We start from the raw sequence: 24,214 nt of genomic DNA, 5'->3' as shown, positions 1-24,214 counted from the left end.
TATTTCTTTCATTTCAACGGTCTTTTGGCTAAAATGCAATTGAGAGTTATGTATATCTATAACTGATGTTTGGTGGACAAAAATAATCAGAGAAATGAATTTAGAAATATAGTGGAGGGGAATAACAACAATTTGCCAAGTATGATATAAAATTCTACTTGATATTTGAATATGTTCATGTGCGTTGTCTGCTATAATGTAGTTAAACACAGCATGATTAACGAGTCTCTCTGGAGGATTTCATATAAACACATTACTCTAAAATATTATTGGAAATCCACACAGTACTACCCACAATAATGCGTAGGGACTCTATAATCTTTTTGAGGGGGGAAACTAAAAACTATATGAATCACTATCTTTAATAGGACACGATTTATTGGTTCTACATGCAATTAAAATAACTCACAACCCTGTATTTTAAATTGTCATGAATTACCTAATTTGAAACTTGTGTATGTACAATTCTTCGGTTAATATAGTGTCGACTTTGATCTATATTGTAAGTCGGAATTAATGCCATGTAACATCGATTGAAATTGGGAACACTCGGAATTTTCCAAAGTACAACGACGACCGATCGGCCGCCAATCAAGAATTTTGATATGTAAACAGCGCTGGACTGGGGAAATCTTAAATGCACTGACAGTGAATAAAAGAAGACATGATACAACGCCCAGAAGTAAGGGAAAATACATCAATTAACCGAAATGCCGAAGTCTGCATTCAATGTTTACAACGGCACTAGTGATTAACGAGGATACGTAACGCCTTACTACGTACGTCTTCATTGGCTACACTCAAAATAACTATCATATTTTCTATTATATAGTTTATAATTGGAGGATGCCATTAGGAGTGATCGTCAACGCCACGGGTTTAGCGTCTTCTAATTATACTTTTAAATTAGATAGAAGTTTTAAATTAGATAGAGCCGTATATTCACATCATTATAACCAATACAAACTGTAAAACGGTGTAGTAACTCGAACGTGGGTCAGCTACTCATCAACCAACACTGAGCTTCGACAATGTGTGTGCAATGGAATCGACTCGAAAGGTAATTCGCTTCCATGCTGACTCGCATCCTTATCCAAAATATGTGTCTCTTTAACCCAAACAGTGTCCAATTACAAAATGGTCGTCGAACGATTTACAAATACCGGATATTATATAATATTATCTTTTGTTATTGGGATGGAGCATGTCAATAATCTACTCACCATTCACGTCAAGTTTAAGCTTCGTTGTTACAGCATTTCCAATAGCATCAATATCAGCTTTACATTTGACGTATTGTAGATGGTTACTCCACTGTGGTGTAAATGTAAATGTACTGGACACATCAAATAATTCGCTGTCCTCTGAATTAGGAGTAGATGACGTCATTGTAGTTGACTGTAGTGTATTACTAATATACCACTCTATAGTAGGTGCAGGTTTTGCAGTAGCTGTACAAGTCAGAGTAGAAGACCTTCCAGCATTTACAGTAAAATCGTCATCATTGTTATACCCATCTATCACTGGAGATAATGGCGGAACTGAATAAAACAATTTTAAGAAGTGATTTGTAGAACCAGAGCAGAAATATTGCCAGACCTGCTACAAGTTAATTGCTATTCCATACTAGTATGTACTGTAATGTACTTGTAGTGTCATATAAACCATTACTTACATAATACATCCAATATCACATATGTACTGTAGTGTGTATGTGTGGTAAATACATAGGCGTCACATTTAATATGTTTATCTTGGTCACTATTCCATACTGGTATGTACTGTAATGTACTTGTAGTGTCATATAAACCATTACTCGATGTGTCACTTGTTGTTATACCATTTGTTATCTGTGTACTACCAATATACCATTCTATAGTCGATGCTGGTTTAGTTCCTGAAGTAGTGCAGATAAACGTGGTCATGGCATTCCTAGTCACCATTACTGTATCCCTATGGTTATAGTTAGTGAACACTGGCCGACTTGACAGTGGCACTGAAAGCATACAAAAATCATAAAATACTGTTTATATTGTAATGATTACATTTTACTGATAGAAAACACACAAATTCCATTCTCATTTGTATATGACTGTAGTATGATGTGAATGTAGTTGATTTAAATACCACCTTGTTTTCCATGACACGATTACAAAGTATATGCTATATGCAAATGGTTTGAAGAGATTTCGTTATTACCAAGTGTAAACATCTTAATTTAAAGCTCTCATTACACTGTAAGAATTGATAATACAAACTAACGGTAGAATGGTTGTAATGATTGTAGCGTTCAAATGGTGCGGCCTATAAGTTTTTTTTATAAAGTTAATCAAGTGACTCGAATTCACATACCATGACTAGACAATGTTTTTGAATTCCCGTGTAGATTCACATCAAATAAATTAAATTAATATACATTAAATAGTCACTGGTATCAGCGACAGCCATTTACTGTCATTTCTCAGTTCGATAAAATATGTAAGCATACATACATTCCAAAATAATGTATTATACTGTATAGTTGCAGATATTAGATAGCTTACGTTGTCGTTTGTTTTAGAAAAAAGGACGATGAGTTACCCATTATGTTGTGACAACAGGACAGGAACGTGCGCAATAATGGGCGGGAGGCAATCCAGTCAATTATTTAACAGAGAATCTTCGTACAGTTGTTATTATCCCGCAATAATAGACTCATTATACTACCACGAAATTTCCAAAAAGAAATATAGTGCAGTGCTACGCTTTAGAAGAATTAAATTGACGCATTGAGCGTGCACAACAAAACACACGTAAAAACACGGCTATAGGTAACCAATGACCAGGACCTCAACGTGAACGAATAATAATGGGAATGTTTAAATGATTCCTACAAATGTGGCAAATATCAGCTATTGCTGGTACATATGCCGTCGTGTTCTTTCTTTCGACTCCAGGAACTGCCCAGTTATTTGTCTCATGACTGGGTAGCACGTGCCACAAATTGAACAATAAGAACTTGCCGTTATATTACAAGAGTTTATCTTTACTACATTTTGAGATGTATTTTTTTAATATTTATATTTAATTATTTATAATAATGCTGTTTCTCTTTGTGCACATAGCATTAAAGAGGTACATATAATTTATAACAAGGAATTATTTACCTATAATTCTAACATTACCACATGTGTTTGACATACTGCTGGCGTCAGCAGTTCCAATCCCACAAAAATAACATCCATCATCGTTGATATCTACATTGGGTATCTTTAAATCATAGTTGTTTGTACCAGTAGTAGCCACACTCCAGTCAGAGTGTTTTGTAGAGTCGTGACCAGTGCCTATGTACCCTCCAGAGCTGAGTGCAATAAATATCTCATCAGCGTCATTAACTTTAGACCACTTTCCCACGCTACCAGCAAAGTCTGTGATGACACAATTCAGAGTAGCATCTTCTCCTAGTAGAATATCAATATCTGTCGGTCCAACAACATCGAAACTATAACCTAGAATAAAGAGCACATTACCATTCAACCACGTCTTCAGGTTTATATATTTGGTTCAAGCAGATTATTATTAAAGTTGAAGTTCAACTTCATAAGCAGACGAACCCATTTTAGAGGACTACGCCATTGGTAATTTATTATGCGAGCAATAAATATTACCAAATGCAATATGACAGCGAGTAAGATAATTTTTACAGTGGAATTAGAATGGCATTATATTTAAATAAAAATAAATAAAACTTAAACTAAATTCGGAACGTTTTTACTCATGATCATACAACATGCGGGTTGTATCTTGTCAAAATGTTGTCCAATCTAGCATGTATCTCACAATTGACACAACCCGATACTTTTTTTCTTAAATCACACTCGATATTTTATGCGCTATTGACGAACTGATTAATCGTTGTACGCAAATATGTGTGTTCATATTGTTGGGGCCGCCTCCGTTCGACTAATGGAACAGTTTCCTCAATTGTTTCAGAATCAATATATTTGTAATTTTTGAGATTCTATTTTGAATTGAATCTAGGTGACAACAATTCCTTAATATTTATGTCTTTCGATGACTATTCCAATTATTGGGTTTTCTGTCATGGCAGACAAAAGGTACGCCTGGAGAATATAAGTAAGAATGTAGTAAACGCGTTGAGTCATTTCCCCCGCCAACGCTTATTTTGCGATCGATGGTTGAAGCTCGTAATGAGATGTCATTATTTGAATGGAACATAACAATAAGAAGGCGATAGAGGGTGCAACCTCGTTACGTTATCGGAACCGAACTCGGCTCGAGCTGGCTCCGTTAAACGCTATCACGTAAAGATGTCGAACAGCTCGACGAGTGGCTTCGGTTCACTACTCAAATACACCACGTTCATAATTTTACTGGATCAAAAGAAGCAAACAATAAACAATTAATTGTATGATTTAGCTATGTTTAGTATTATAATTGTGGAAGGTAAGCTACCTGAAATGTAATTTGCTTTACTTCCTTGTACGGTTTTGCGTGAAAAACTTGTGTTCCCTCAATAATCCGAATCAAATGATAAAGTTCATTTCATATATGATTATGTCATTATGCTATGTGTATATTATACTCACAGATTGTAGCACCAATAGTTAACACACAATAACCATATGCCAATGCTCGATTTCCAGTCAACATAATGCCGATATAGATTTTCCTTTGTCTGAACTTAAATCACGTGTCCTATTCAAAGGTCACCCAGTTCAAACCTATATAACTATTCAAAAATACTGTTTTGTATAATCGTTGTAATTTTGTTAATGTAATTCTTTGCCACTGTTTGAAGCAAGTGTTCAGCTGTTAGTAAAATATTATTTTCTGAAAACGCAATACTCTAATATCAAAAAGTTACCAATTTATTTATTTATTTATTTATTTATTTATTTATTTATTTATTTATTTATTTATTTATTTATTTATTTATTTATTTATTTATTTATTTAATTATTTTGTCTTTCTCAGAATCCAATCGAGTACAAAAAGAATGCTCAGCGTAGTGCGTGCCTGTGGCGTGTTTGATAATAGCCTAGCCCATTATAATAATAGGGTCGTTAACAAAATAAGATAATTAACGTAATCATAATAAATTAATATAACATTGTACTCTGAATATGCCGCCCACCATTCGTCATTTGTCTTGGCAAGACCTTGTCTAAATGATGTTATACTTATGTTATAGAAGTGCTATACAAATACGACCTCAATTCACGACAAGCGTCTTTAGCTGCTTGTATGTATGGCTTTTATAGATCTCAAAGTTGTTTCCACTATTCGCGCCGCGAGATTTGCAATTTTGTTTGACAGTGATGACCTGTATAATCTAAAGTGATAGAACAATAGTGTCACTCTAGCGAGTAAGTAATAAAACGTTTCACATTAGCACCGTAGTTTAGGTCTATATAGTGTAAATGATATCTCGGAAGCCACAACTATAATGCACTCGTGTCCTAGGAGTGGGTATACCTCATAATCTACAGTTGGCTAAAAACACGAGCCAGATTAAAGCACTCTCGGTTGATGCATGTGATTGTATTCGATTGTGTGAGGCTAATCTCGGAATATGGCATCGAACCGCCGTCTTGTTTGATGTAAGCAAACCGTAAAACTATAAAATGAAAAAAAAATATTGTTTAACATGAGTTTTTGTTGTAAAATTGAAATACGGTGTTTTATATTCAATTAAGGCAATCATAAAGACGTGGCATGCCAGACATGTGATAAACAATGCACACTATTTCCATTATAATTATGGGTATATTACTACCAATGTCACGACAACGTGAAATCAACGTAAACTCAACCGAACATCAAACAAAGTAATAGATATGATGGCTTAAAACGTAATATAATCAGTATAGAGCAAAAGAATAGCACGTTAACAAATTAGCTCACAGCAATACAATACGTTACCAAGAACCGCCTTGAACTTTTATATGTGTGTGGTTGTGCAATGTTATGTAATGTTACTTGATGTTCTTAAGACACGCAATGACTCACTGTGTTGACAACTGCACAGCATGATTGATCCCCGACGCAATTGTGTACTGATTGATTGTTTCTCGATGCCTCCACAGCCGCACGCAAACACGTGTGTAGAAATATGCAATTTGCCGACGAAATACAAGTATCTTTCCCGGAGCTTAGTTAGCAACCACATGTGACGCTAATAATCACATGGAATATCAACCACATGTAACATAACGCAACGACCCATATAATCGCAAGCACCCTCCCATAAGATGATCCAAATAGCATTATTGTTATTTAGATATATTTATATGCAGTCAGGAGGTATATATATATATGCATATAAAATATTATGTCGTCTATGGAGTTTTGTCTGCGAAGTTAACTCAAAATTCATGGTGACTGATTGAATTGGACTTTCCGAGTTCATAAACTTTGACATTCACACAACAACCTGCTTGTAGCGTAGAATATTCGCGATCCGCTCCGTTATGGTTGTATGTCGAACAATGTACACGTATTTGAAGATCCGATGAACTTATATAGACTTGAACTTTAGCATATTTGATATGATTTAAAATTGTGTCTAACTGCAAATATTAGTATTCATTATGGACTGGATACGAGGGCGCGTAAGCCGTACGATCGAGGGCAGCAAAAGCCGTATCCAGTCCATAAAGGTTTTATCATATATATATATATGATATATAACAGCATTTTCAACCATTGTATTATTAGTTGCATTTGATCTCGTATATATATATATATAAAATACGTCTTTAGTTATGTTATTATTCAGCTGGCATCGGTGTCGCTGGGTGTATCCAGCAACACCAATGCCAGCTGAATGTGAGTATCGTAGTGCTGTAAACTTGACACATCTTTGTGACCAGTTATATGTATGATTGTTTGTGTTGGAATACCGGCTTTCGTAAAGGTAATAATGAGTCCAACTGGTCTTTTGGTATATTTCCCATCCACAGAATAATAGCGTTAGCCATTATCGGAGCGCAGACTCAAAGACGCGCGTTGTTTGTAAACAGAAAGTTCCAGGTAATAGACGCGTTTACCAAATATGGTAAACGGGGCCCGGGCGTGATATGGAAAATTATTGCACGGCTCGCGCATCGGGATTCCCATATCGTTACGAGGCCAGGCAATACGAGGTATATGATAATGTTAGTTACACATATGGACAGATTTATATTTCATTTATGAATGTGAGTTACACATGCCTTCTGTATTTAGGCACTAGCCTATCATACGATAAAGTAACATATAGAACACATAATTACGACATATATAAATGAGCGTAAATATTTATTTTATTGGGGAACATGTCATAACAAAGAATGTTTGTGTCTTTCATTTTTATGAAAACGCTAGGTTGAACTTTACACCAGCCAACAACCATTAAATACCATGGAATGCGTACACAGTACATGTCAACACAGGGGTCAATTGTGTTTGAAGTAAAGACTGTCAACCTAGGTTCATATTGTCAACACCTTTGATATGCAGATGGGATTTCCACAGGACAAACACTGCGTTAGTAAAATCGTCACTACATTCACCACGCTGCAAATTCTATGTACACTTTGACGCCAATTCATGGCAACCTCCTTAACATGATAGTATATATGGTTGTTTTACATTCACTTAGTTTCTTTTCACAACCATACCATCATAGTCTGTAAATCTAACATACCGTAATCTCATGTTTAACTTGTATAAATAAATGCATACACTGTTTTATATAAACCTGTGTAATTTATATTAAAACCTGAAAATATGACATACAACACTGATTTGACAAGATGCTATATCCAACTTAAAAAACGCTTATGTTATGAATATTATTTCAGTCAACAACCAATGATTTTTAAAATCTTTGTTTGGAATATAAAAGGATGCACAATGTAACATCGCTTCCTCTCAAATTTCATTTCATACGAACTGTCTATCATGCATTCACATATATTACTATAACAAAAAGTGATTAAGTAAGATTTATGTATATGTAATCCGAGTCATGATGCTCTGGAATAAAACAAAACATACAAAATATGACGCAAATACATGAATATTTACAGAGTGACGCCAAAAGATGAAGACTGAGAAAGCGATTCTGGTTAGCCGATTTTGTGAGTTCACGTTTCTGAAGACATAAATGTGTATAATCTATATAAGTGACCTTGAAGCTCATCATTATATTTTAGTAGACAAACATTGTATTTATTTGCGATTTGCATTTTCATTGCAAAATACAAATAAGATATTTATTCATATATCAGGGGCTAATAATTTATTCTATGGTTGCTGTCCAATGCTTGAAATAATTAATTGTAAATCTAAATTGTTTTTTGGTAATTACCCACTGATATTTCATTCAGTTATGATTCGTTTAAATCGACAAAACGTATATCGTTTCGTATTCACATTGACGCGTAACGTCTATAATCGACCTTATATCTGAGATCATCTCAATATATGTTGCGAATACGATAAACGATGGAAATGCACGAGTGACGGAAATTCGTTAACTGCACAATGTGAATTCAATGCATGTTTGTGACAGATTGGGCGAACGTTATACAATTGAATTGACAACGATCTCGATTAATTATATTGATAATAATCGTGAGCAATTTAAGTTATGGTTTAAGTATTTTACTAAGATGATGTCAATATAACAGCATTTTCAACCATTGTATTATTAGTTGCATTTGATCTCGTCACGTGACATTACGTGATTCACACTATATGACTTGAAATGTGTAGGCAGGTTTTGTTAGACCCATGCATAGCAGTAAATTAGAAACGTCACTTCCGCTATGTAGTTACCTGGCGTTGATTTAAAATCAATACAGATAACAACATAATCTTCTGGATTCGAATACAAATTATTCTCAACGGATTAGTACTACAAAGTAAGATTTGCTCGTAACACTAGGATTAGATGTCAATTTTTACTAATTTACATCAATGCAAAAAAGTACACATAACACAATACTCTTCTCCGAAATTACATCCTCGCTGTTTGATATGTTGGTGTGCAATAAACAAAAGAGTGTCACATGACCCCCCTGAATTGTTGGGTGTGGAAGATATCTGCACGAGTGATGTCGAACATCATGTTATCACAGATTTTTATAGTTTTTGTTTGTAATCATCAACTGTTTTACTGTTTACCTACTACGTTTTTAACAATTTTCCACATTGTATACTGTATATAAAACTTATTATTGTAGTTATTACCATGAAATATTTTAAATCAAGTTGGGCATAAATTATGAATTAGTGCAGCATTAGAGCAGGCCGGAACTCAAGGTCGTGGTTTCTGATCACCAAATCAAGCCTAATTATCATTACTATATTCATTCGTGGTCACTTTATTTAATTTTAGGGGAGACTTCTAAACTCGTTTTCAAACTCGTTGAATAAGAACCGTAAAAATCCTGTATGATTCAAACAGGAATCAGTGAGAAGTTTTTTACATATCATAGAAAGTGAGAATGCAATTTTAACTCACATATAACGATATCTGGTCAGCAAAATCCATCGACTCACAATCATGATAAATATAAGACTTCGCCGATAACAACAATACTACTTCAACCACAAACTAATACGATTATGGCTCAAACCGCCCATTTTGTTGGCACTCCGGTGCTTTATCAAGTGTATGTTCTGACGTCATATCAACACCGATAACGTACTCCACGATTTAAGTTCTGAACAGACTTGGCATTAACAAACTATATAAACATATGGTAAACAGTATGCCAGTCTATTGTGTTTGCGCTACACATGTAAGATGCATATAGACGTCTCATACCCAAATTAGCCTATCAAATCTTATGATTGTTGTTTTAGCCAATGAATTTCCTTATACCGCGTTTTTTTCTGACACGCGATGTATTAGGACGTACTTCAATTACATCAGCTGTTATACATGTGTGTTTATTGACAAGTACCGGTGTCCTGCGGATTGGGGCACCTATCGGTTTGACACTTCTAACATGGCCGAATTTCTGATAATATTGAAGGTAGAACGACTGACAAATCTGTGTGTGTTGTTAAATCTATTTTAAGAGTCTGAGCTGCCTGAAATGTGTTTTACTGGCCAGAAATATATCACATACATTCAACACATGAATTCGGCAATTTAAAACAATAAATTGATATTTGTAACATTTTTTTTCGAATGAAAATTTCACGGAAACGCTAACATCTATTCTAATTAGTGCTATGAGTCAGTAATAACATGACACAATGGTCCTCAAGTGATTACCACAATACTGCAGAAATATTTGAGGTATTTATCTTAAGGATATAAACTTGTTCTAAGTGTCTTATTTTGAAAATAAACACACTATGTGATTTGATATGCGATACAGTTCAGAAAGGTCATTAATGCATGACGTGAAGACGGAAAACCAGGGTCTATGTCTTCAATACCTGATATGTAAATTGAAATTCCACAACGTGTCCAGTGTCTCTACAATCGAATGATTTGTATTAATATAAACATAAGAGGAGTATTACCAAAGATATATTTGTATGCCGTCACGATGCATAGAATCTAAATGTGATGATTCCAATTATCTCTGCATTTTGACAATTTAATTGGTGTTTCTGTGGTGGGAAGCAAGGTGTTACTCAAGTTTAATGATAGAAAAGTCAATACTCGTCATGTAATTACGCTTTTATTTAAAATGCGTATCGGACATACTGTTGCTGGCGTTACATTTAACTGTTATCTCAATTTGTCACTCAGTAATCTGAATATGTTATTAACCGTTGTTCTCCCAACAATTTAAAAACGCCAAAACAGCATTTGCTTGGGAAAAACATGTAAACAAATGATTAGAATGGCGCCCTTTGTATTCATCATTTCAGATGATACAGAATACACTTTTTTTAAATTGTGGTTTTAATTTAAGTAAATAAATCAGATTTTGAACAGCGGGTAAACACATAAATATAGGTCTGTAACTCAATTATACAATATATAAGATGTGTATGAATATACTTATAATAAAAACACAGCTAGAAGTTAATAATTAAACGAACATTTAGAAATGTGATATACACCTTGCAATATTAGTCACGATTAATATACTGTACAATGTAAGCACTTTATCATTGACACGACAGGCATAATATTGTACAACCATATTTTTGTTAAGAGATTCTTTATGTAATTTTCTAGTATTTATATTATAATTTTTCCCTTCTTGAAACAACTTCCTCGCTGTTGCTAGTTATGAATATTCTATAAGAAAAAAAATATTGTAAATATGAAATATAAATTAGACATATTATGTCGAATATACACACAGTTTGAATATAAAATAAACAAAATCATATTGAAGTCTGCGAAATTCAAATACACTATTATGTCACATGATTGTGATATTTTAATATAATAATTATTTTACTTTATGAATGTATATGAGTTATAAAACATACCGTATTTATATTCCTTAGATTTGGTAACTCGTATTCTGAAGCAGGTTCCATTGTCTCTGGTGAAAGTGTCGTATACGTATGGTCAACTTCAACACGTGGCTGTGAAATTCAAAAGGAATATATATAAAATGGAATACATTGAATATGTCTATATTCAAATACTATTCGATACGTGGAAATTTACCAGATTAACATTACATTAGTACCTTAGATGGCACTGACATCGATATATCGTGTGTATTTCCAGTTTCACTTCCGAATGCTGGATTCGTGGTGTACTCTCTATGATTTGTTGGGGACTGAAGAAGAATATAAATATGGTGATACATATCTTATTTAATTATAAACATACAAAGAGTAATACATATGTTGGAGCTTATACGTGGAATAAGAATGTCGATACTGAGTATCGTTAATAAATGAACTTGCTTTACCTGTTTTGGCGTTTTCCCTGTAACCCTTTTAATCAGAATAAAGCCAATTAAGAAACCAATCACGCAACCAGCAAGTAGAGATACCAATACACCAATAACAATAGCAGCAGGGTTAGAACTTTCTACACAATCTACAATACATGTATGTATTGAATAATAATTGAAACATTGGACACAGATAATCCAGGCACATTGCAATAGTTAAGAATTAACCAGTACAACATTATGAATATACTGATCTCATTGAAATGGATTCGACTAAATTCTACCCAATGTCATTATATGCATATTTAAATGAAGCGAATCGTGTGCATGATTATATTAACGTGCTCAGAAGTTAATTAATACCTAAATTATTGCTTTTTCAATCTAATACACGTGTTCACTATTACGAGTGCGTAACAAAATACAACAACATCCATCATTACGGCCCGGTCGTTTTTTTGTACGTTTTGTAAATATAAGTATTTACAACTATCATTAAAATGAAACATAATCGGTACCTAAACGCTTATTACATTGCCACACACTTCCTATTTCACAGCACATTGTACGCGTCTTGATGTTTTTTTTTAATATAAATAGAATATAAATATATATTTTGCACTGAATATTATAACATAACTAACATCCATGTATTTCTAAAGATGATTTCTCAATAACAGTTTCTATTCATAATAAATATGATATAATATGGCCATGAAATGTCTTTTTTTCGTACCTGTATTTTGATAGTCATTGTTTTTAGTTGCATTAAAATGATGTCCCTCGCATGTATTATCACGTGTACAATACGTCACTCTATATTCCGCGTTGCTGTCTTTCACGGTATACTCCACGACATCTCTTTCTAAACAATTCTCTTCTATACTCCAATTGACATTTCTTTCCAGTTTTTCTATATTCACACATTGATATTTCATATCTTCGTGACGTGTCCATTTTATGATACCAGTCTGGTCATTTAAATTAACTATTGGTGCACCTGTGTCAGTTTGTAAATAAAGAGAAGTAGTGATGATGGGCAAATATATATATTTTTTTTCAGATTTCATTAATGGACAGTTTACACTACTTACATATTACAAATGCGACATATTTGTATATAGCAGACACGCATAATATATAAATACATTATATAAATATATTGGTTAATTCGTTCAACACCGACGGTATTACCCCTACGAATGCAGTATCTTATTTGAAGTAAACATAATATGAATGAATTCATTGGGAAATTGTACTTACGATAAGTGAAAAACACATATGTAGTAGAAAACTGCCCGATTCCATATATGTTGCCTGTCCTTGCTTTTATTTCATAAGCCGTGTTTGGCTGTAACTGCACAATCCATACAGTGGTATTTCTTGTACCCGTTCCGTCAGATGGCCAAGACAGGAATGACGCTTCTGACGCTGAACGATATTCAATGTAATGTACTATGTCTCTACCATCTCCTCCATCATGACCAGGTGACAGTGATATTGATAAGCGGTCATAAGAACGATCAATTATATTCACAAAAGTAGGGGCCTCAGGTACACCTGTTAATAAAAAAGCCGTAGCTATACCAATAAAAAAACATCATACCATCGAACTTTGGCATTATATTTGTTTCATTGTTACTATAAATGTTGAAATATCAATTATTTTGTACACATGTCATAATGATGCTATATATGAGGAATTTCAGTCAGGACATGTTGGTGATCCGTTATATTGATTGATATATCTTCCTTACCTGCACGATGTAATTCAACTTGGATTAGAACACTTCCGATGTCATTGTGTGCGGTTATATTATATACACCAAAATTGATTTCTTTGACATCGTTAATAGTTACAGTACTCGTGGAGAAAGTGTCAACTTTGTCCAATAACACTACGCCGTTATTTATCCAATCACCAAATGCCACACGCAGTGGATTGGCATCAACATACACTATCATTGATACTGATTGGCCAATCCTACTATAGTAGTTTGTAGTACCATTGACCACAGGTGAATCTATTGGAGGAATTAAACATAGTGATAATGAATTGTTTGTTTATTGCACTATCTGATTGTTCTATACCAGTACTAGCATAACATGTTTATATACCATCATCTTCTCTTACAATATTACTAACACTAAATAACTTTCAATACACTACACATACAACAGTACTTACAATTTACAGTATATATAGCTGATGCACTATCTGGTTGTCCTATACCATTACTAGCATAACATGTACATGTACCATCATCTTCTTTTACAATATTGCTAACACTAAATAACTTTCAATACACTACACATACAACAGTACTTACAATATACAGTAACTGTAGCTCATGCACTATCTGGTTGTCCTATACCATTACTAGCATAACATGTATATACACCATCATCTTCTTTTACAATATTGCTAACACTAAATAACTTTCAATACAATACACATACAACAGTACTTACAATATACAGTAACTGTAGCTGATGCACTATCTGGTTGTCCTATACCATTACTAGCATAACATGTATATATACCATCATCTTCTCTTACAATATTATTAATAGTTAATGATCCACCACTCAGACTGTATCTACCACGTATATTGATGTCACTATTGCCTATTCTCCATGTATAAGTAACAATATCTGGCACCCCGGTAGCGTCACAATGCAACATTAATGTACATGATCCTTCTGTCACCATTTCGTCAGACGGGAAAGTGATTATGTAAGCTGAAACTTAGGATTATTTGACAAATTTCGGTCAATCATACGAGGAATTTAAGTGTGGTTTTGTTCAGTACATGTCATTTTTCTTTAATTGAATTACTTTAAAAAAAGTAACTAACCACGTACAAAAATCAAGATGCTTACCGTATACATCAAGTAAAATATAGGATTGCTTATATGCATTTGTGACGTCATTGTCAGCTCTGCATTGCAACCGTTCATTGTGATGAATCCTTTCAGGTGTAAATGTCAATGACCTCGTTGTAGTCTTCAATTTCCCATTGGTTGTTGTAGTAGGTATATTCCCATTCAATGGCGTACTCCCTAGATACCATGTTATAGTTGGTTCAGGTCTAGAATCACCAGCAGTACATGTTAATGTATATGATTTACCAGATGTAACAATAACAGTAGAACCAGTACCATAGACGTGCGTAGCGTCGGCTATTCGAGGATTATCGGGGACAGAAACTGTAATTAAATACATATGCTACTAAAGGCAGTAATAAATTCAATTAATGAAAGTGGTTGAGATCCTTACATACATCTAAGGAAATGTGTTATTTATATCACATGTTATTTTTTATATGATCTCGGCGTTCGACAGAAGACAAAGAAGCAATCTCACCAATGATGCATAACTCTGAGAAACAAATAACGTTTTTTAGTATAGGGTTGACCCGATACATTTTGGTCGTATCCAGTTGCCTAAGATGACAGTGATGCTATTTGTTGTTTTTATTATTAGATTATAAAAATACGTTGCCACAGGAAAGGTTTCGATAATTTATAACTTCAATACCATATTAAAATTAAACAATTAGTCACACGATATAGGTTTATTTATTAGGTGGCCAATTCATACATATTTCAATACATTTAGCGACTGTTCACAATATTAAATTATTACCACATGGCCATTATGTACATCATTCTCAGTAGTGTGAAATACCACTAACTAATATTTCCCAGTAATTATATCTTTTGTTCGACTATATTGTCATAACCCTGCGGAAATCTTCAAGACCGGTCAGTTTTTGATAATTACTCCTTCTGTGTTCAACACATTACCCATGTACTAAGAAAGGTCTGTTTTTATAGCTTTAAGCGTTGAGTATTACTTTCTTCTCACTATTTAAACACATTTTTAGCATCAAAATGTTTTTGAACCAAGGATTTCCAGATTGACAAGCTATATTGATACATGTATTTTTTGGTTGAATGAAACGTGTTGTTCACTATGATCCGTACATGAATCAGTTGTAATTTGTACATGTCGTTGGCCCATTTACGATGTGACAACACACAACCTGTCTACAGAAAAAATACTTAAAACTCATAAAATTCGCAGTGTAACTTCGTTAAAATACGGTAGCTAACGGACTTCTTAGAATCTAGGTCCTACCATGGGCGGTACTAAAGGAAGGAGCTACGACGCCTCTGAAGTGGCCACTTAAGCTTCTTAACATGCTTATTTTCTTCTGTTTCAACCCAAGCTTTTCCTGATGAGGACATTGTTTGGCTCATCTGTGATGTCGATGATAGTTTGCGATTGTTTGCCACAAGTAGCGAGTTAGCGGAATATGTTACAAACCAGCAGATTTTTAAATGTGACCATAAATAATATGCGCATTATGACACTACGGTCATCACACATGCGCACTGAATTTGTTTAGGTGTGAACGCTCAAAATACGTTTTTCACAACCGGAAATTCAAGAGATGAACGTTTGACTTCACAGATTTCACATGTTTTAATTATTAGTAACTGTAACAAGAACAAGATTTCGAGTGTCTACAACAAAAATTCCTAAGGACTCCTAAAACATATTATTACAGAGAAAGTGTCTAGGCATGCCCTTCGATACTATCTTTTCTGTTGGTGTTCGCCGATGCCCGGTGGTCAACAATTTCGATTGTTTCGGACGTCAAACCCAGGCACTGACGATGGTACCATTGAATAATGCAATCGTTATTGTCACAGGCAATCATTGAATCCGTCTCATCACCATTACAATTTTTCATTAAAGTTCGCCGAGATCTCCGGAAACAGTAGCATTCAAACTACAAGCCATTTTCAGTATTGTACATACGAGGTTCGTCCATCGCTTCCGAACATGCTCCGAATATTACCAAATGCTCGGGATAAGCGTAACCCATTGTACGAAGGTGCTAAGAGCTATCGAGAACCAATGTTTGTGAACAAACATTGACAAATGAACATAGGGTAAAGCTAAAACAATAGCGTCGTGGCTCCTTCCGTTAGTACCTTCCATTGTCCTACTAAACGCCCTAGGCCTGTTATGGCTTTATTTAATCGATCAGTGATATACAAGGTCAATGCTAACAGTCTGTTTGTGCTCGAAAAATACAAATCATGCATATAAGAATTGGTACAATGATAATAGATCAAATCATTTATGACTAAAAGTTTATTTTGAAAACAATATCGCTAAAAATTCATCGACAGTCGTAACTCAACATGCGCTCAGACGTCTAAATAATATAAAGTAACGTATGATACGTAAGCGTAGATCCGTTAAATTAAAATTTCGTTTTGACGCGCGAAGTGGATAATACTAGCCCATGCTGTCACTACAAACAATTCCATATGAAAAAAATGCTTTGAACTGATATCATTTACAAAGAAATAACCTCGAACAACAATGCCAATATGATATTGAACCCACGTTGCTATGAACATTGTTCCGGGAGAAATCCGCACCAACAGTTTTCAAGAAAACAATTGAATACTCTAATAATAATAGTTGCTACGAGTCAAAATATTTTGTTTAAATATATTGGAAATTAATGTCTTTTTTCAGCGAACTTTCTATTATATTGTTAGTTTCTATGGACGTTGCTCTGATTGACGCACCCAACCACTGTTTTGATGAATGTTGATCTTATCCTTCTAGTAGTGTACATGTGTCTAAAATACTTAGCTTGTAGTAAATTGTGTACATACTAATGAGGTTATGTGACCACCCTGTCATTCACAACTTACTTACTAGAAAATAGAACATCGATTCAGCGATATGCAAATATGTTGCATGCTTTTCCTAGCATTATGTTGTGGAAAAGGCACTATAAGCGTAATGTCGTGGACATGGTTGCTAATGTATGATGGCATGCAAAAGAAAATATTTCGAAACATGTACACAAGTTATGTTTTTTTGAAATTTGGACAAATTTTAGCTAATATTTTAGAAGATATGACATTTTCTATGTAACTATAGGGTAAGAAACTGACGGAACATTTGCATTACGAATGCAAACTTCATATACATGCGAATCTATATAGGCAAGCGACCAGGAGGACGAAAGAGTTCTGTTGCCATGTAAAAACATACACGTGTCGAAGCAATCGTGCTGATAGAAAATAGGAAATCAATGACAGTGTAATGAACATCTAATAAAGTCCAAGTAACCCATCAAGTATCAAGTCTATTGGGCTTCATCGGACAGTTTTTAGGAAAAAGTCTATCACCAAGGATAACAAAAAACAAAAATATTCGCCAAAAAAACAGAGAATTAATAATATCGTCATGGTTACAAATCTACAAAGTATCAAAATAATTGAGCATGCAATTTTAATGAAAAGCCAAAATGAGAGAGTGGATCAAATAATCACGACGGCCATATAACTGTATATTACTATACGCCACACAACATATTCGCCACAGATATGCAAATCGGATCTGGATTTATATGAAAAACAAATGGACAATTTATGACATTCTTTATGTACATGCAATGAATGGTAATATGTTAACACGGCATAAAATGCCATGGAGTGCTCAAATTTATCACAATCTCAAAATTTGAACTAACACCTACTCAATTGAAATTTCGCTCGAATAAAGAATACTGCGTTAAACACACAACCTCCTTTAAACATACGCCCTCTGACCTGTCGAAAAATTTGAAACGAAAGTCGACTAAGCAGACTTTGTGATTCACCATTTTCCCTAAATTTAATAAGAGTAATAGGAAGAACAATCAGAGCAAAAGGAATTAACACTACCTTACCTTTTACGTATAACTTGACATATGTCGTTACTGGTGACCTTTCGTCGGTATTACTAGCTTTACACTGTAGTTGTTTATCATCATCATCGTCCAGGTTTGGTGTAAATGTGAACACACTTGTTGTATCACGTAGTTTACCGTCATTCACCACACTTAGTGTGCCCTGATATAATTGTGTTCCTATAAACCAGTCTATATCAGCTGATGGTTTGGTGCCTATAACTCTACATGTAAATGTAGACTCAGATCCATGTATGATATAAACTGTGGTTCCAGCAGAATATCCATCAATGTTCACTGATGTCACTGGCACTGTAATAATTACACATATTGGAGTTTAGATGATTTGAATAAATGGTTCATTCTTATTCAGGTTTAGACCCTTTATTGTTGGGATCAGTTTCTTAACTTCTATTTTGTATTAGACACATTGGGCGATATTATAAATATATTGACAGCTTTCTCATGCATTATGCTACATCAAAATTGTCATATGACTAATTTTTCCAAAGCTACTTTCTGTGTGGCTCACACGGCCACTGTGTGGTTTTGGGTTCTGCTCTGTGCCACAATGTGCGGAAAAAAATGATTACTGTTCTACTGTTTGAATTTGCAAATTAATTTTTGATCTCTGGTCATTGTTGTATGGTTTAAATGAGCCCACAACGTGGGTGACGAGATGCACAATAATAACAATATTTCAGGCATTTCTGTAAGATGCGTTACATATGTGGATGTATTGAAACGTCTCGGGGGACTTCGTCTGTTCATAATGTATATAGCGCACCTTAGAGCCACTGTCACATTGACCGAGGGTTAATTTGAATGACTTAAATGTTTGTCTCATTGGAAAGAGCAATATTTTGTAATCTTATAGGCCTTCTACGATAATATGCACAACCTTTGTCTTGTCTACCAGAAGTGATATGTGTAATTGCTTCATTATATAATATTATTGAAAATTACATGATATAATTCTCACCTGTAACTGACAATATTCCATAGTGGCTTGCTATTGTTCCTGGTGTGTCTGTAGATAACCCACAATCATAAACGCCATCTTCATCAATATCGACATCTGGTATTATCAGATCATAGTGATTAGTACGTGACTGGTCTATACTCCAATCATAATGTTTACTTGCATCATAATCAGCACCTCCTCTTACAGCCCCCGTAACAGGATATACCTTCAATATCCTCAGATTAGGACTACCCACTTTTGACCAAGATGCAACATTAGGAGATGAGAATCCAGTGATATAACATTCCAATGTAGCATCATTTCCTTCTAAGATATCGATATCAGAAGGCCCTGTAATCTGAATGGCAATACCTGTAGATAATTTAAAATAGAATAAACACAATGTTAATTTCGTGGTGTAGTTTATGAGCAAACTTTATGATCAACAAAAATATCCATATATTATATTTTAGTTTACCTTAGGAGACGTAATAGTCTAGCAACGCATATACGAAATTGTCGAATTCGTCGCCCAACCAGGCGTTAAATCTTGGACACTACATTATGTTTTTATGGAAAAATAGACTGTTTTACAAGATATAATATTACATATTGTATTTTATAAATGTTAATCATCATTTAAGATTTAAATAATATAGAAAAACGTGGCAAACAAGTAAACTTAATATCCACATCCGTATTTCAAAACTGTGTCATTAAAATCTTGGGCTACCAAATGCAGCACGCAATAGTTGGTCATTCTCGGATAGGAACACTCCATATACAGCACGCATTTTTAGTTTATACTCATTATCAATCATTTAAATAAAATAACTAGTTCGGGTCTACGACATATAGCATGGACATACTGGTAACAAAATACTGGGAGAAGCGAGGCGACCAGCGAACAGAGAAGTTTATGAAAAGCTAAGTTAAGAAACAATGTGCATGCATCTATAATGCTCTCATTATTCCGCCATATCGTATCTATAAAAGATTGCCCACGGGCAAATTTAGATACAAGGTGAAACACGTTTTTGAGAAAATCATTACAGTCACTTTAATGTTTCCCTGGCAATTAGTTTAATAACCCACGTTTTCAAACTTATAATTTTATATTTACTGATCAATATCTGCTTGTATTTCACACTACTGAAAATTATATTTACTATATAGGATATTCAGCAAACAATGTAAGTAAAAATGTTGACCAGTGTTTCACTTATTATTAAATGAAATAATATATTATATATTTCAAATATAAGTATTTTGTTATTATGAGTGAGTGTATTTGGTGTGTTTCTTCATTATCAGTATTTGTTGTCGTCCCTCTGGCGGTATTCATGGCCATAAATAATATCGACCACGCTCTCACTTTCGATATAAATTATGAGCTTGATAACCATCCCGTTGGTTTAGAATAAATCGTGTTGGTGCGTCGGTTAGTGGAAGATGCGTCTTCCTACACTGAAATTAACAAAATAAATTACATCATCTTCCAATCTCTTCACGTTACCGCCATTGTTTACAAAATAACTATACAATTACACAGAATAAATGAGTAAATCATTAAACAGGTAGCCATATTGAAATTAGAGTTTTCCAAACAAATCAATTATTCAAATATGTATATAATTTGCCTATCCCGTATTGTTACTTCTGATCACAACTAAACGAAACGATAGGTCGCTAAGTTTAGTAAATAAACAAAGGATATAATATTTTTACAAATTGAGGTTGTAATATTCACGATCACGTGATTTATTGTAGAGGGCGCTGTTACGTTTATCAAGACATGATTTATTGACGTTGAATGACATTACATATATGACGTGACGTTATTCGATGTTCAACTCATTAACATATGTTTCCTGTTATTCGATTATAACAGCTCATTAACATACGCTGACGCATTGTTATTCGATTTTCAGTTCATTAACATATGCCGACGGATTGCAGACAATCTTCAAAGGAATATTTTGACCTCTCTAGGCTCGTACGAGAACGAAATTTAAATCAAACCTGATCCGAAGTCGATGTAAATCACTAACATCCATATACAAAATGAAACTAATTTTACAGTGCATTCACGACAAAATCAAAGGACTACTGCATTGTTCCCAATTTCGACAATTTACGTCGCGAAATAACGTCCTTACAAACTTATAACACAGTAAAGTGGCATTATATTATCTTGCTACTTGTTTGACCTGGTTTACAATGGCAACTGATTGATAAGAGTAAATTAGTAAATTTTGATCCATGAAATAGTACAGTAATGTACAACCTAAATCTTGTTTTTAGTTTAAACCTTTGTTTAGTTTAAGCATGCGATCAAATACTACATACAATACATTTATTCACAGTATTGAGGTCACTAAATCTTTGGGCTATACACATGGAAGTAAGGAAAGTTAACTATTTATAATCAAGTCACCAAGTATAACCCATAATGTGTGTGTTAATAGTCAATAATATTACAACTTACCAGTAGAAATAAGTGAAATATTAACGACAACAAGAAACCAGGACGCGGTATGCGATAGTGCAGGCATTTTTGTATGGTATTTCCTGGTTCATGACCTCGTACAGGTGTTGAGCTGTGTAGCTAGGAAACAGCTGATAGACGTACTTAATGTCGTGATTACTGACCACTTCATTCGGCAGTATAGATCATTAGTTTCTGTTATATTATTAATAACTGATTTGTTTATTTCTAAAGCCAGAATATATATCAATATTTGGGTACACAAATGACGTAATTCTGCAAATCGCTTCCTCGCAAATTGCATTCAATGCGAACTGTCCGTCATACATTCACAGTATTACTAAAACAATTGAATTGACACTGACATTGATTTAGTTACTCATTATATTGATAACAAACGTGATGCTGCCAGACTGTACGAGCAATTTATATTGACATGATGTCCTTATAACAGTATGTGCAATCGTTTGAGATCGTCAAATTGCATTGCGTGATTCACACTATATGCATTGAAATTTGTCGATCCTATGTAGTTGGGATTGTATACAGCTTGCGTAAGACCTTTGTACAACAGTAAATTGGTAACGTCACTTCAGATATGTAGTTATGATGCGTTGATTTAAAATCAATACGAATAACAAAATAATCTTTTTGATTCGAATACAAGTTATTCTTCTTAAACTTTTATTACGAAGTCAAACTCTATAATTAGATGTCAACTTTTACTATATGAGATCAATGTCAACGGATTACCCATAACTCTCTATGCTGATCAAGATTTGATAACGTGAAATCGTTCATATAACAACAATAAAATTACACAATTACTGGATGGCGTATTATGACACTATTGGGATAAACAATGGGAAATAATACAAGTTCAAATACATTTGGGTTGATTTATACAACTACAACAGTTCTCAATATGGCCTGTGATTATATCCGCAATACGATAAGTGTATCATTACTACATATACGCGTATCATATATTAATGCTGATTAATGTGATGTCATGTAGATTCCATGTATAAAGTAAGCATTTAGATTCATTTAACACATGCTGTCAACCAATGCAATTGCCACTTATTGGTATTCTCACAATCTCAATTGAATCCATATTACTTGCATAATGCATTCATTCAGATTACATTCACAGTCACAACAAATTGTTCTTCTTATCTACTTTAAAAATGAATTTGTTAATGGCCAGCTAATCACGATGTTAAACACGAAGACATCGCAGTTTAATGGCATTTCTACCGCCGGGTAACAATCACTGGTAAAAACAATGGACGAAAATTCTCAGAAAACACTACTTTCGGATAGTTGTTGAGACCCCCTGCAGCAGTTTAACGTGAGAACCACTACATGTAAAATATATATAGATTTGGTTGTTCAGGGTCACCTCAAAGTTGAGACTGTGCTGCTTTCAGCAGCTCTTCAATCTGCGTTCCAAAACAGCTCGCAGAGAGCTAATAGAAAGACATGGGACAGTGGTGCGTATCAATGCGTTCCAGATCACAATACATTCATGTTTGTTTACATTCTATCGCCTATGCTACAAAAAAGACCCAAATCACCAACAGCTTGTTGTGCTTATGTTATCAAGATAATGGCCAAAAAAGAAACTGTTATTAATAAACTTGTACAGATTTTAGTTTCTGATAAATTCAAGAAAAACATTATAACAGATCAATAAATATTATGCTAATATCTATGATCGCTCACTGCTGTGTACATTATTGCAGTATGCACAGTCTAGAAGCACACAGATTAACCAAGCCAAATTGATAAGATTCAAACCATATTAAGCATGTCATTTAATACAATTTCTAGTCACTAATTACCAGTCACTAATATTTTCTAACCTGTATTTAGAATTACTATCACTTTAGTCAATAAAACTAACATGTAATGTTCGTGTCATTAAAATGATCTTGATTAATGTAATAAAATTTCATTAATATAATATTCGTAGCATTTGATTAGACCGTGTACGTTATCTGGTAAATTACATAATCAATGAACCACGACTAGCTCACTTTTTTCGATTAATATTTTGGATAAGAACCTCAGACGCTAACCTAATCTACGTATAAATTTCTGCGTAAATAAG

At 34.0% G+C, this 24,214-nt stretch overlaps 1 protein-coding gene across 1 annotated transcript; it reads right to left on the bottom strand.

Moving 5' to 3' along the window:
• Window positions 1–10,672: 10,672 nt before the first annotated feature.
• On the bottom strand, window positions 10,673–14,613 carry LOC146746049 (neural cell adhesion molecule 2-like). The gene is made up of 8 exons (XM_085499312.1): window positions 14,349–14,613; window positions 13,634–13,900; window positions 13,140–13,436; window positions 12,613–12,876; window positions 11,892–12,022; window positions 11,664–11,756; window positions 11,458–11,556; window positions 10,673–11,260 (listed from the first exon to the last, which is right to left on the bottom strand). Exons 1-8 carry the CDS (start codon window positions 14,587–14,589, stop codon window positions 11,246–11,248), a joined length of 1,407 nt encoding a protein of 468 aa, XP_085355438.1. The 5' UTR covers window positions 14,590–14,613; the 3' UTR covers window positions 10,673–11,245.
• Window positions 14,614–24,214: the final 9,601 nt, after the last annotated feature.

This window comes from Saccoglossus kowalevskii, chromosome 5, assembly GCF_978046115.1.
Source record: "Saccoglossus kowalevskii chromosome 5, keSacKowa6.1, whole genome shotgun sequence".
Classification (NCBI taxonomy): Eukaryota; Metazoa; Hemichordata; class Enteropneusta; family Harrimaniidae; genus Saccoglossus; species Saccoglossus kowalevskii.
This window is presented reverse-complemented; position numbering and strand designations above follow the sequence as displayed.